The following is a 15,479-nucleotide window of genomic DNA, read 5'->3' as shown; positions in this document are numbered from 1 at the left end:
GCAAGTGTGCTGGAACGATAGCGACTCTACACACCCAAAGACAACAAACGGCTTAGAGCTCTTGTGGAGAGGAACGGCGACACCTAACTTTCCACCTCGGACTCTGGGGTCGTCAGCTGAGAACAGCCCTCTGACTTTTTTACTTTTTCAATCACTAGATGTTATAATAATTTAAAACCTCAATGCAAAAAGTTTCCCCCACATCCGCGTGGCATCACCTGCTCAAAGAACCCGTGCTGCTCGTAAGCGATGGCCGTCGAGGTCTCGGGGAACTTGTAGCGCTTCTGCCAGAGTCCTGCCCACATGTCCTCCTCCTGCAGCTGGGAGTAGAGCTCCGACAAAGAATCCAGAATCTCCTGCATGACACACAGCGTGCGTGTGCGTGCTGTCAGCCAGAGGGCACCCGTCGCGTGAGGGGGTGTGGACTTCACGTTTTTGGATTAAGCCAGGGGTGGGCGACCTACGGCTCAGGAGCCTGCGGCTCTTTTAAGGTCCACTTCTTAAAGACGTGACGTTATTTATTAAGGACCAGAGCCACTCGTGTTCGCGTGCATTGCGGCTCTTGAAATATTGAGTTGTTTTACCGAATTTGGAAAAAATGTCTCTTCTTGTTATTTTGTTTCTGACCCCCCTGGATTAAGCAGGAAAAAAAAAACAACAGGAATAATCAGGACTGAGCAATTAAATTTGGACGACCTGTCAACTGGACGTGAGGTCACATGGCCACACTTCACACGCCAAAAATGGCATCACGCGATACGTCGGCTGACGTCGTGCTTACATAAGCAATATGAACGTGTAATCCACACGAAAAATACATACTAAAATGAAGTCTAAAAATAAAAACAAACAAAATATCTACCTGAAAATCATCACGAGGCTTTCCCATTTAAAAAAGGCTCCAAAAATTGTAAGAAAAAATAAATTGGTTAAATAAATAAAAAATACCTGCTGCGGCGGCGTGATGGGGTCCTGCTGGTAAACATCGCCCGTGGCGGCGGTGGAGCGCGGCTTGATCTGCAGGCCCAGCCCGGGGCTCTCGAGCGCCTGCTGCTCCAGGCAGAGGGCGGCGCGCAGCCACAGGTTGTGCGTCTTGCCCAGGTGCTTGAGCAGCACGGGCCGCAGCGGCACGGCGGGCGTGCAGTGCGTCACCGCCTCCAGGAAGCAGGCAAGGGCGCTGGGTTGGCAGTCACGTTGCACCTGGTGGCTCCCGCTGCACAGGAACGGGCCCAGCTCTCCCGACAGGGCCTGTTGGAGGGGTGGGGTGGCGTGGATCGGTGGGTGGGTGGGTGGTGTGGGTGGGTGGCATGGTGGGGTGGGCAGTGTCCAGCACATTCCAGGTGACATGGTCAATTAAATTAATTGTGTTTAATTACGCTTATTTAACCAGGAGAGCCTCACTATTTTTCAGGAGGGCCCTGCCATGTTTCAAACTTGGCAAACTCGGACCGTGACGCCGGCAAGCCATGGTCTATTCTTGTGATTCACATCAAGGGATATTTAATGTCCACTGTGAAGCAGATGGCTCGCAGTATTATTTTTAATGTTAATTCACCCGCAGTATTAACCAGGGCGGCAGCTGGATTTGAACCGTGAACCTCCGCTGGGCCATATCACCATCTCAAATGCTAGTATGCTGCTGAACGAGGCCCCCCCCCCCCACGTCATGTGGGCCATTGGGGTTGTTTGGCCATACCTCACCACACTAAACAGTGTGGTTTGATGAAAACTGGGAGCACAGACGATGGAGCAGCGAAAGCCAAATAACTGATTTTGCTGCAGTGCTGCCCTCTGCTGACAACGTAGCCATGCAGCAGCCTAGAAGGCAATTTGCAACGTGTTTGCCCATCCAAAAACTATCCAGGCTTAAGTCTGCTTAGCTTATGAGACCAGAGATATCGGCCGCACCCCAGATGATTTAATCATGATTACGTGCGTTTCTGTTCGTGTGTGCAAGTCAATTAAAAGTGGCTTCAAGACTCAATGCGCTTTCATCCACTTACGCGACGATCAACCTTATCATCATAATTATTATCTAAGCAAGTCAACAGTAGATGCCCTATGGATACAATTACCCTTGCCATATGAATGTGGCCTTTACCCCACTAGCTATGGGCTGTAAACGGCATATAAGCAATGCCTCAATGCTCACCTGAGTAGGAAATAACTCTGTACCGATATAAGTTAATGTGTGAAACCGACGATCGTTATGTCCCGCCAATCAATTATAACACGGAAAAAAAACATATAAAAGTGATGTTATCGGAAATGGCCCTCCTTCATAGCACATAGGCATGGCCGCTGCACGAAACGTCGCTTATTATATATATTTTTTTTCCTTTTAAGGTCACGCAGCGCTATTGATGAATATGTTGTTCATTAATTGTGCACCACTGCCAACGCAGCAGCAGCAGCAGCAGCAGCGGCGGTTGCCAGATAATTCGTTGTTTACGAGCTGCCGTCGGTCGCTGGGCAACACGCCACTGTGATGATAAGCGCAGAGGCTTACGTGCTGCTGTCTCTCAGACAGTATCTTCCAGAGGCGGGGGAACAGCTGCACCCAAGTGCGCTCCGCCAGTGGGGTGCTGTTGTGGCACAGCTGCGCAAACGCCGTGAGCAGCAGCCCCGTCTGGAGGGAGGAAAGGCGCGCGCCCAGGCACGTACACACACGCACGCTCAGTACGCAAACTGAAACAAAATTCGGACGGCGCATTGTGCTGCATCGGTCACGGTGAAGGTGGGGAGCACTGATGTAGGAGGCTAGAAGTGCAGTACAATAGATTTTTTTTTGCACTACCATCAACTGCTCACCACGTTGCTTTACAAGCCCCAACTGTGACAACCTTATCCATGCTCTGTTGCTTAGCTCCCAAGATTGGGCACAATTCTGTGCGATTTTGTCAGAGGCAAAGGTACATTAGCAGGTGGTGTGCCCTGGACCGGTACTAATGTTAGCCGTGTCCAAGAATCAAACTCAGGTAGCTGGGTGCATAGTACTGTATGCTAACTACTGCGTCACCGATCCCCCAGAAGCATATACCCAATACACACAACACAAGCACGTGTACACGTACGCACGCACGCACGCACACACACACACACGCGCTCGCGTAGCTGGCTATATATACACAGCTCATACTGAAAGCCAGCAAAAGTGCACATGAATAAATTAGGAACATGCGAGAAACCCCAGCGGCGTTTGAGAACCAGAACCAGAGTGTGCACTTTTGGTGAACCGACGCAGACGTTACACGTGAAAAGGGGGCAGTCAGAGGTGACGGAGGTAGGAAGGAACGTTTGGGGAAAACCTAAACAGCTGGTTGACGTTTCGTTAGAAGATAGTGGCGCCTAGGCTATGCTCCAGACCGTCGATTACAAACCCCGTAAGATTGGCTAAAAGACACCGAAATTGACATTAAAAAGAGTTGTCTAGCGACGTCAGCGAGGACAGATGGGGTTAGGGGCCCGTCGAAGGGGGTAAAGGCGCACGCGTGAGGCCTCACCTTGAGCTCCCTGAGCGAGTCCAGAAACTTGTCGTGGCGACTCGTGAGCAGGTGCAGCTGGTTGCCCACGTCTTTCTCTCCGTGCTCCTTCACCTTCGGTTGGTGGGCCTGGTCGCTGCCGGCCATGTCGATGTCAATGTCCACGTCCTGAGGTCCAACAGAGCAAAGCGAGCGCGCGCGAGTGCTTGGTGTGAGATTGCCACTTTGCGCGAGCGGTCCGTGAGAGAGATTGCTCCCCGTTACGGTAGAAACTCAACGCTCCCAATCGACCGGGGACTATGAGCATCAAAAGGCTACGACCAAGTCAATAAAGCTACAAAAAACGAGACACGCCAGACTATACAAACGTACACACTCACAAACGTACAACAGACACGCACAATCACACGAATAAGAATTAAAACTTCTATAGCGCCGTAACATGGCTAATGCACAATCGCGCACTCGCACAGCACTATGCACGCGGGCACATACACACACATCATTCGCACACACAGGCATACCCAGCCACACAGACACACACAAGCCACAAGATAAAGATCTCCTGTAAATCCTGGAACAGACTGTTGGGGCAAGTGCTGTTAGCGAGCACCTATGAGCGCCTGCACGGTATGAGGGGGTGGGCTGGCCAGCACCATGCTTGGCCGCCTTTGTCTCCCTTGTGGCGATGTTTTCACACCGCACCAGGTACTTATTTAAGGCCGAGTAGACCAGCAGAGGCTCAGGATGAGTAAAAAAAAATTGGCCACTGTTATTGGTTGTAAGCGGGAATCAATCTCAGTTCGCCGGGTTCATATCGTGGTGCGCTAACCACTAAACTGCCGCTCCCCACCACACGTATACGCAGACACACACACACAGCCCTACCCAGACACACAGACAAACACACAGCCGCACGCAAAAAAACACAGCCGTGCGCGCGGACGCAAAGCCACGCATGGCTGGGTGTGCGGTGCCAAACCTCGTCCTTGCTGTCCGTGCTCTCGCGCGGCTCCTGCTTGACGCGGCTGGCCATGGCGAAGGCGGCGCGGTCGTGGCTGTTGGCCAGGCTCACCACGTTGGTGATGGACGGCAGCGTAGAGCCGTGGCACGCTGTGCCCAGCGGTGAGCCGCGCTCGCACACCGCCAGCAGGAGCTGCGCGCCGTCGACACCACGGAGCCAACAAGCGGTGAGACACGGCACGGAAAGAGAACGGTTCTCGTGCGGTAGGAAGCAGTTATCCCGATGCTGTCGAGCAGTGATCCCAGGTCTTCCCTTTAAAGAGACTGCTGGTCTCGATAATGAAAAGTAGGCAGGAGGTGGATACAACCCACCAGGCACACGAGAGCAGAGCACCAAAATATCCACACAACCCAGCTGCTTTACTGCCATCTCGAAGCCTATCTTACAGCCCACTCGGTTTTGTTGTTTCCCAAATGTACGGATCCACAAATGCCTCCGGGCAGGCCCGGACTTTAACATTGCCACGTCAGTCACTTCCGTCACAACAAGAGGCCTGGGCTATCTCAAAACGGTGACTGAGCAAGGTGTTAAAATTAGGAGCGCCGCGTTGTTCCCAGGTCGAGAATATTTCCCTCTACTACCCGATTAGTGCTGCAAAGATACTGGCAGTGATCGATATCATGGGTGGCCCATTGTGAAGCAGTAGGCCTCGTATGACCACCGGCTGTATTTGGCCCACTAGCTGTAAGTTCCCCCACGCCTGCCCTAGAGTAGAGGCCTTAAAGACACGGGTGGGGTCCCCTCGCTCATCACTTGAACACCATCAATGGGGGCTTCAGAAAGCAAATGACAGTTGGTGTGGATGCAGACACCAACAACCAATGCCCATTCAGCACACACCGTAAGCACAACTTCTTTATCGCAATTGGTTGCCGTGTATAAATTCAAATCGAGTAATTTTGCTTTGTCATTTTTCAAACAATGGATAACTTGGACGACGAGACCAACATGCAATGGCCTTACTCTTGCGAACGACACCACGGGATCTGCAACGTCTGCCGGGAAGCAGACGGCACACGTTCTTTGAATGGCTCGTACACCCACAGTATTCATCAGTAGCGGCCGCTTAATCCAAATAGTGAACCCCCCCACCCGCGCCTGCAATAAGCGGCAAACGTGCTCCAGCTGGGCCACGTCACCACCCCGGCGCGTATATCTGGGAGTGTAAACTAAACATTTTTTTATTTCACCAGTTAAGGCCCACTGAGCTACATAGCTCTTTTCAGAAGCGACTTGGCCACAAATTATAGCTCAAGAAGTGGCTCATCTAAACGCACGTTGTTTCTAAAATGTCAAGGGAAAAACCGGAGGACCCGGAGAAATATCCACACGTCCACGGGGAGAGAAATGTAAACTCCAATATACAACAGGCATCAGGGTCCGGATCAAACCCACAACCTCTTATATACCGGCCGATGTGATTAACATCTCGCCACCACCAACCCTCCCCCCAGCATCACACCTCGACGCACTGCTTGATCCAGAAGTGCAAGCCCATGGCCTCCCAGTTCTGCGAGCAGGATATGTAGAGCAGGCGGTCGTACACGCGCCGCCGCATGGACGTGTCGAAGACCTCAAAGAACTTGGCTCGCGTCTGGGGCTGCGGGCAACGCAGGCCGGCAAGGAAAGCCGGTTCGAGCCGCGCCGTCAGCTCGCTGCCCGCCAGACTCTCGTCCCTGCACGAGCAAACCACGCGGCAGCGGGGGCGCAGGGGGTGGGGGGAGGAGATAGGGGTTGGGGGTAGGTAAAGAGTTGGGGAAAATTTATGCACGAGCAACGCTGTTTAATATGCAATCGTGAACAATCCCGCATGATGGGGGACAACACGAATGACGATAAATTAACGCGAGTTCATCCGAGCGACATTTCATTCCGAGTCCAGTTCTCGGCGACAGCCAACGTCAGCGGGGAGCGATGTCTGAACCGTTCCGAGGCCGTCACTGACCAGAGTGGTGAAGTGTGGCATGGAGAGGCTCATTTACTGTAAGCGGCGTTGGAGCTTCACACTCATAACGCAACAGCTGGCTCACGCTCATCTCACCGATAGATGTGATTGACGAGGTCGAGGAATTGAGTGTTCAGGTCCAGGTCATCGGGGAAGCGTTTCTCCACGTACGTCATCATCTTCACGAGCAGCACTGTCTTCTCCCGCAGCGTCGGTGTCTGGAGAATGAAGGGAGGAGCGGCGGCGCAGCAGTTCGCGGACCGAGTTGTATGAATGTATGTTTATGTATGTTGAACTTCTTTCGCACAGTACGTAGCCAACCGTGCGAATTGGAGGCGCGGCGGAAGGACAACAAATTAAACACTAAAAGCGGTTCATTCCATGGCATTCCAAGCCATGGACAACATTTGATGGCGAGTGAATCTCAATCAGTCCTGGACCTCCCCAAAGACAAAGATCCCCCGTGTAGCCTTAACAGACTGTTGGGGCAAGTTCTGTTAGCGAGCACCTATGAAGGCGGGGCTTACGAGGGGGTGGGTAGCCAAGCACCACGCCTGGTCGCTTTTATCTCCTGAGTGGCAATGTGTAAATATCACACCAGGTACTCATTGAAGTCTGAGCTGACTGAGGGGAGGTCGAGAACCGGTTCAAATTTTCGCCACTGTTATTGGTCGGGAGCGGGAATCGAACTCAACCTCTCCTCCCTCCCACCCATCCCCCTTCCTACCTTATCAACCTCCACTAAACTCAGTATGTTTAAATAACACCCACAGCATGGGGCAGCAGCCCAGCGACCCGAGTTTGATTCCCGGCCATGGGGAACATCCCCCACCACCTTCGCCAAACATCACGATGACAAACATCACACACGCCTGCAATGGCATGATGTAGCCTTCATCCAGTAGTTTGATTGACCAGTGGGGAAGTAAAAATATATCAAAGTCACTGCAATAAAGGGAACTTGCACCCCAATTATAGCATTCGTGGGGTGCGTTCACAGTAATCACTAAGTGGTAATTAAACAACATTGGTCACTTGCTGTCAGCTGGGTTGTCTGTTTGGGGTTAAGTTACATTTTGTTGTTGTCATCAATTAACGCGCACGAGTGATTAATGTTAAGCAGAACAAATTCCCGCAGTGGTCGCAAATACCTCAATTTTTGTACAAATTATCGGGAGGCCAAGTATTTTTGTACCCCCCCCCAATTATTATTTCGCTTGACTTTGACATGAGGTGTTAAAAATGACAACATCAGCCAGAAACGCGATGCCTAGACTGCAGCACCCACAACCGTAATTATCCAGCAGGACCATTAAAATTATAAATCTTAAACATGCGTGAAGCAACTTCCATTGTTTAATTACCCCGCGTGTTTGAACCACTTAGTTAATAACCTCGACGCAATTTTAATCAAGTGCCAATTTCCGCAGTGAACTTAACGGTTCAGCATTATAATGATGTTTTGTCAGGTAATCATCGCCAGAGGCATGCGGTCTCAAAAGTATACAATCCAATAACGATTATGAAAACAGCTCTTGGATAAAAAAAAATGTTTTATCCCTGTTCCTCCACAGTTTGTATATCAATTGTGTTCTTGGTGTTGCGTCGCGAGATGAACATTCCGTTTGGATCTCTAGCAGTGCAGTCCGTCGTGTTAAAGAATGATCCGTGGAAGTGGATATCACAGAGCTACCTCTGAGATCACGACCGCTCGTTCACAAAGTAAGGTGCAGCACTTTACCATCCTCTCAGACACCAAGAAGAATAGTGTCTGTCGCAACGACAGGCAAATGGAAATATTTTTCATTTTCAGAGGGTATAATTTTTATTAAATTTAAGTTCAGCACCAACTGTAATGCGTTGTGCAAGAGTAACACTAGCACCCCGAGCCCGGTGGGGGTGGGGGGGGGGGAGAGCCACATGCCCAGCAGAGCGCATGTTTACGCCAATCGTCCGTACAGGTTTCCCTCACTTTGTGCGGTACTTTCGCAAAAAAAGGGGCACAAAGTAAAACCGCAGGAGACAGCTGCCTGCCCCGTAGCACGCACAGTACACATCTAGCAGATGAAGCTTCTCCTCTATACCCGGAGGCTTGACACTTTTCGTGAATTAATTTAACATCAACATCGTATGACGACGTTTCACCGAAACTGCTTTGAGCTTCATCAGGTGGTGAAGCTCTGAAACTCAAGTGCGCCGCTTCGTTTTGAACTTTCATATGTAACAATTTCAACCCCTTAAACCAGCACAATATTCGCTCAATGCCGACGAGGCACAACGACTTAGAGGCACGCGATATCACAGACAAGACGGAAGGCAGCCACGCAGTGAGCCGGTGCCAACAATTAACTAAAATGTTTTCAGTCAATTAACGTTTATAATAATAATATAATAATTTACATTTATCAAGCGCCCTTAAACAATCGTTCTTTCGCAGAGTACGTGGCCAACCACGCTGAACGGAGCACCCAGAGAAAACCCACATTTTTACTCTACTACATCCTCGACACCCACAGGTAGGAAGGGAGTTTCGCAACGGTTGTGCGGTGATCCACCAACCCTTGCTGCTGCCTCCACAGTGCTGGATCACAGCGGCGCAGACGCCACTCACCTGGTTGGCAGCCATGGGCGAGTTGTTCTTCATCCACTCCTCGGTGATGCGCACGATGGCGCGCAGGATCTTGGGGTCTTGAGACTTCTCGAGCAGCGAGGTAAGGATGCCCTGCAGGAAGCCCTTGCGCATTTCCATGTTCATGACGGCCAGACGCGTTTTCACCAGCTCCAGGCACAACACGATCAGCTCGCTCGTCACTGAGAAGGCGCAGGTGGGGAGGCAGATAAAAGACTCAGGACAACAGAACTATGCCCCGAACAACCGTTCAGCCATGCAGCCCATAGAGCACCTGTTAATAATAATAATTTTTGTACATTTGGTATCTGCCCCATAATTAGAGCACAAAGGCGATGATGAAGGCAGGCTTCACAGTCTGCAGTTGTTTCAAAATAGGTGGGCGATGTTGCCACGTGCAATCCCAATTGAGTGAGTGGCAGGTAACAGCACTCCTCCCCCAACAGTCTGTTAAGGCTCATGCGGGCGGGATCTTTGTCTTTGGTGGCCGGCGGGCTGAGCAGACGCATCGTACCGGCCCCCGTGTCGGCCACCCCTGGCGTCGTCTGCGGGGTCAGGTGATCGCGGACCATCTTCTGCAGCGAGCGCATGCACACGGAGATGAGGCGGTCGATGTAACTCGGGTTGTTGCTGCACGCCGACTTGAGGATCAGCAGCGTGCCTGCCGACCGCGCAAATGTGACGCGGTGAGACGCGGAGAAGAGGCCGACGCGTAAAACCGAAAACGGAGCATACTTGCACCTGTACCTAACTTTTTTTCTGGCACCTTTTGCTGCAACAATATACGCACTGTTTTTTTTATATCTGTCGTGCGTGTATCGTTGTTCACGATCGTTAAACACCAACGTTTGTTGGTCGTGCAATATCAGTGATGGACCCTGTACTCGTTCTCTGCAATGCTCATGTTGTTTTGCTGCTGTGCTCACCGCACCACGGATCTCCCGTGTAAAATACCCGGACGGCCGGCTAAATGGGGCCATCATCACGTGTAACAAATCAAATGAACTTGTACTGTATGTGGGACATTTATACAGGGCTCCAAACAACAAACAAAGGCACACGGAAATAAGTAAATAGGTAAATAAATATTACACTATTTTTTTAAGCTAAGGCTGCACTTGCTTCTTTACAACTAATAAACTTGCATAGTGTGTTTTCTTTGCATTAGATTAGAGTGTGTTCTGGGTTGTAGACGTGTATGTGTGTGTGCGCGCCTTGCGGGGTTGTTGAGGCACTGGCACGACGAATCCGGCGACACAAGTACAACTCCCGCTCAGTGTAAACATCAACACTGGCGTGACAAAAGAGGGTGGGTATTGGCCACACAACCTGCCTTCCTGTGCCGTGCCAGTTTTAAGAGGTGCTCGCTAACAGCACTTGCCCAGTCTGTTTATGAAGGCGAAAAAGGGGGATACATTGTCTATCTTTTACCAGGTAAGGCCCACTGAGCTGTAAGTATGTAACATTTTTGTTCGCACCATACGTAGCCAACCGTGCTATTCGGAGGTGCGACCTTGCCACAAATGATAGCTCAATGAAGTGGCTTATCATGTGAAGATTTATAACAGCCAAATACTCTAAATGCACGTTTTTATATATGGAGGGAAAAACCGGAGGACCCAGAGAAAATTCCACGCGACCACGGGGAGAGACATGCTAACTCCAAATCTATATAGACGTCAGGGTCGGGATCGAGCCCACGACCTGCTGTATACCAGGCAAGGCAGTAAACATCTCGCCACCACGAGATGTAGTACGTGTGACGGGAGAAAGGGCAGGAGTGTAGAAGGGGATGAGTTTAGAGGGGAGTCTTTTCTGCTCTGTTGTCCGGGGAGGGGGGGAGGAAAGATGCTCAACTGCGGTCCCCTGTCTGCCGTGCGTGCGTGCGGAACTCAGCGGAGCCACGCTCACCGAAGAGCTGCGTAGGACTGCTGCTCGCCGACTTCTCGTAGCTGGTGAGGCCCTCGTAAATCACCTTGCCCACCGCCGCGTAGAGGCTCTCCAGCTCCTCGTACTTGGACGCCACGGTGGACGTGCCTGCGACGCAACCCATCCGCCCCCACCTTGTCACCGTTGGGCATTGACGCTTTTCGTTCGTTGAGAGGCGCGAGCGAGCGTTTGGCTTTTTGGCGGGGAGCGGCAGCGTCGCAGTGCGAGCGCTGCACTACGAACCCGGAAACCCGAGTTCGATTGCCGCTCAAGGCCACCAACACCGGCGACAACATTTTCCAAAGTAAAAAAATTACACCGCAAATTACGCGACGAGGGATGATACTCGCTTATCAATCATCACCAGACTAATGCGTGCTTTGCGAGCCAGGTGCAGAGTCAACCTTGTGCCGCTCGAGACGATGAGATGTGACGCATGTCGCTGACCGTGCGGAAAGCGCTCGAGTCCAACAAAATTAACCGTAGTCGTTATCGTTATTAGCAGTGTAATTGTTGTTATCACTATCGCCGTAATTGTTGTTTTCACTATCAAAATCAGTCACCGTCGTTATCGTTATCAAAATCACCGTAATCTTAATCAAAACCACTGTAATCGTCATCACTATCAAAAATTTATACGAGCGTAGCCATCGATTCGGGGCGCTCGAGAGACACGCAAAAGCACTTACTGGGCTCCGTGGGGAAGCTGCTCATGAGGCGGGAGAGCAGGCCCTGCACGGCGCGCAGCACCTTGGTATTGGGGCAGCTCATGCAGGCGGCGAGTGCTCGCTGCAGCGGCTTGAAGCTCGCCAGCACGGTGGGCGGGGGCAGCACCGTCAGCAGGAAGGCCAGCACCTCGAGGCCCGTGCAGATGTTCGCCAGGTTCGCCTGCGCCTGCTGCTCCTGTGATGGAGCCATGGGTTAAACGGCACGAGCAGAGTTCAGCAATGCTATTGTGTGGGGGTGGAGGAAAACGAAAACCGAAACTGATTTTATATTTATATAGAGCGCCTTCACTCGAGGTTCTTGACATAGTTGAAGAAACGGTGACGATAGAATGATTCAGATGAGGAATGAGCGACAACGACCACGATAGAGGGGTACGTAGGGATCATGAAAGGGTAGGGGAGGGACGGAAAGGAGTGGAGAGGCAAGAGGGAAGAGAATGGAAGATTGAACAAGCAAGCTGTGTAAGGACTAAATGAAAATAGCAGGGTTGAAAGTGTTCAATTCCCCAAGAAGTTCCCAGCCAGTGGAGCGAAACTTTCCGAAGTACACGAGCGACATATCTGCAGCAAGAGCGTGGTAGGGAGACTTGCTATAACCATGCACGTAATTCACTTATGCTTCTCATCCAGCGACCTGGGCTTCTCAAAATTAATATCCGGCAGCCCGGGGCGCACAGCAAAAACCTACACAGTAACGCCACACCCCTGAATGACCCTGGTAGTTCCAGGACACGAGAAGGACATGCCACACCCCTGAATGATCCCGGGAGTTCGACGACACTATTTGCACAAGTCCGACGATCATAATGACAATGGTGACGACGATGACGTCGCTGTGGAACGGCGGGGGAGACGTACGACGGTCATGAGCAGCTTGTCGAACCACTGCAGCTTGAGCTCGGCGTTGGGCCACATGTCCGGGCGCAGCGCCGTCTTGAGGAGCATCACACAGCGGCGAGACAGCAGCTCGCCCGGAGAGCCCACGGTGCCGGTCGTCTCGTTCACCTGCGACGGAGCCGCGACACCCGCGTTGGAAACCCAACTCTCCTTGAGGGCCGCGGAGTTAACGTAAACTATAAAACTCTAAAAACACTTTTGTGACCATCAGGTAAGGCCCATTGAGCTGTGCAGCTCTTTTTCAGAAGAGACCTGGGCCACAAATGGCCGCTGAACGAAGTGGCTTGTCACGTGGAAATTTATAGCAGCCAAATCACTCTAAACGCATGCCGTTGATTCTAAATGTGGAGTAAAAAAACCAGACGACGCGGAGAAAAATCCACGCGACCACGGGGAGTGAGACCCTCGACTTCCTGTATACCAGGCGAGGTAGTTAATATCTTGCCACCGTGGCGCTAAACGTAACATTAATGGTGGCCCGGCAGACCGCGCTGGTTATCGCCGTGCGGGTGTGTTCACTGTCAAATAATAATGACGCACGGTTCGCTTTCCCGGCACACGTGAAAGGTCTGCTGACGTAATTCGAAACGACAAGGCCAGCGTGTGCCAGCGTCATGGTCCACATTTGCCGAATTCGAAAAATTACGTGTAACGTACCCGCTTGGGCTTATACCCAGGCAGCAATCATCGCAATCAGATTCTAAATTGAAAACTCATTTCTTTAGGACCGCTTTTTGTATTTGTTTATATTGTCCTTCCCCCGCACCTCCGATTAGCACGGTTGGCTACGTTACAGAATCTTTATTTAGACTGGTGGAAGAAGTTTAACATAGATACGTATCTATGTTAAACATACATCCCCATAATGGCAGGTGGCGCTGAGTCACCTTGTGCTGTACCAGGGCCAGCTGCTACTGGGGGGTGCCCTTTCACAAAATGTGTTGTATGTATGCATGTTGAACTTCTTTCGCACCGTACGTAGCCAAACCGTGCTAATCGGAGGTGCGGGGGAAGGACAACAGACTAAACACAAAAATCTATTTTAGAAATGTGATGGAAATGAGATGTGAGCCGCTCATCGTGTGTAAAGTGCTTCTGAGATGCCACGGCTCAATCAAAAATATAATTAAGCACCACGTTGTTAAGTTTCAAATCTGCCTCCTCTCTCGAACGCTTTCCAACAAAGGTTCATCATATACATCACCATGCTGGTAAGTGCAGGTTGACGAAGACGAGCAAGCATCGATGTTGGAAGCATAGTACAGTACAATTTGACTTTACCACATGGGCCTCTGCAGAAAACCGCGCGCTGCAAAAAGTCTATACCATGCCTGTTTCGCACACGGCTATCGCCAATCAGAGCACGATCCAAACTCAATCTGGCTTAGCTTCGCAACATACCCGGCAAATTAGGTCAAAGGCACCATTACACCAGCACCGTAGTTACAGCGCCGTAGAAGTTGTCATCATTATAATTATTTACAACATTCCTCCCTCCCTGCTACAACCGCCAGACATGTTCCTCATCGGTCCTCTGGCTGCACCGCAGTTTACCTGGCAAGCGATGCGGATGAGGAAGTTGACCACCGTGTCGGTATGCTGCTTGTCGATCGGCTTCGCCGCCAACTGCTCCGCCACCGGCACCACCTGGCTGCGCCCAATGGGCTGTTGAAGAGAGAGGTGTGAGCGTGTACGGGTGTGTGTGCGTGCGTGCGTGCGTGCGCCAGTGGGGAGTAGTAGTGTAGCGGTGAACAAGCTGCGCAATGAACCCGGCGACCCAAGTTCGATTGCCGCTCACAGCCAACACCAGTGACAATCTGAACTGGTCCTGGGCCTCCCCTAGGTCAATTCGGCCTCAAATGCGTACCCGGTGCGGTGCGTAAAGATAACCACTCGGCAAACAAAGACAGCTCGTGAGTGGTACTGGCCTTCATAGCTGCTTGCCAACAGCACTTTCCCCAACAGTCTGTTAAGGCTATACGGGGAGTCTTTGTGTGCCAGAGACAAGGCATGTGACGGTAGCCCGTCACGTCGCTTGCCGCAGAGGCTCGCGGGTTCGCTTCCGCGAGTCCGCCCCTGGTTTGTTCACCAGACGTTCATGACCCCGTGATGTCATTCAAGGCGAGTAGGCCCATTTGTGCGCCCACGTCATGGCCCAAAGACCACACCGCGGGTTACTCAAGTGGGAGAGCACACGCCAGCATCTCACCCGACTGTAAAGCTACCAGACTACATATCGAGCGATTGAAACACCGAGGATGCGCACCACGGCCCCACAATATCGGTCGCGGCGCGAGGCCCTTTACCGCCGCAGTGGCCACGCGGAAGCGTTTGACGTCCTGCGTCGATTCCGCCGGGAGGCCTCGTTTTAGCGCCGCTGCAGCTGCGTCAGAGCAGGACGGGTGCTCCGTGTCCTCCTCCTCCGGCTGAACAAAGACAAACATTTTGTTGTAGTGCCCACCCAAGCACTCTCCAGGCTCAGCACTGGCTGAGCCTAAGTGGGGTGATGAGAATGAGGGGGGGGGGATTCTGGGTGCTTTGGTCAGTTATGAATACGGGCAGTCCTCGACTTACAAACATAATTTGTTCCTGAGGCCCACTTGTAAGTCAAACGGTATGTATTTCGCAACGCGGTGATCTACTGCATTCAATTGCCCACACACACTCACTCCCAGCACGAGGCTGACTCATCACATCTCACGGAGCATCGCTCAGCTGAACAAAATATTGCCGCGGGTTCGATTTGCAAGTGAGAGTTCACGTTCTAAGTGAATGTAAAAAAAAAAATTCATGGAAGCTGCTTCGCAAGTGCGGGTGGTGGTAGGTGCGGGTGCTCGTAAGTCAA

At 51.6% G+C, this 15,479-nt stretch overlaps 1 protein-coding gene across 2 annotated transcripts in view; it reads right to left on the bottom strand.

The window, feature by feature from the left end:
- The window catches only part of TRRAP (transformation/transcription domain associated protein), a 142,418-nt gene that overhangs the window by 86,663 nt on the left and 40,276 nt on the right, over positions 1–15,479 (bottom strand). For both annotated transcript variants that reach the window (XM_032966893.2, XM_032966894.2), the window contains 14 exons: positions 14,941–15,060; positions 14,189–14,299; positions 12,596–12,742; positions 11,699–11,912; positions 10,992–11,117; positions 9,595–9,741; positions 9,063–9,262; positions 6,548–6,669; positions 5,969–6,182; positions 4,465–4,638; positions 3,504–3,650; positions 2,510–2,629; positions 949–1,248; positions 219–356 (listed from right to left, as the gene is read on the bottom strand). In XM_032966893.2, coding sequence (XP_032822784.2) covers positions 219–356; positions 949–1,248; positions 2,510–2,629; positions 3,504–3,650; positions 4,465–4,638; positions 5,969–6,182; positions 6,548–6,669; positions 9,063–9,262; positions 9,595–9,741; positions 10,992–11,117; positions 11,699–11,912; positions 12,596–12,742; positions 14,189–14,299; positions 14,941–15,060 — 2,280 coding nt within the window. The remainder of the gene's footprint in view (positions 1–218; positions 357–948; positions 1,249–2,509; positions 2,630–3,503; positions 3,651–4,464; positions 4,639–5,968; positions 6,183–6,547; positions 6,670–9,062; positions 9,263–9,594; positions 9,742–10,991; positions 11,118–11,698; positions 11,913–12,595; positions 12,743–14,188; positions 14,300–14,940; positions 15,061–15,479) is intronic.

The sequence above is a fragment of the Petromyzon marinus genome, chromosome 37, assembly GCF_048934315.1.
Source record: "Petromyzon marinus isolate PM22_M1 ecotype Great Lakes invasive population chromosome 37, UKy_Petmar_22M1.pri1.0, whole genome shotgun sequence".
Lineage (NCBI taxonomy): Eukaryota > Metazoa > Chordata > Hyperoartia > Petromyzontiformes > Petromyzontidae > Petromyzon > Petromyzon marinus.
The sequence above is the reverse complement of the archived record's forward strand: the minus strand, read 5'-3'. Positions and strand labels throughout refer to the sequence as shown.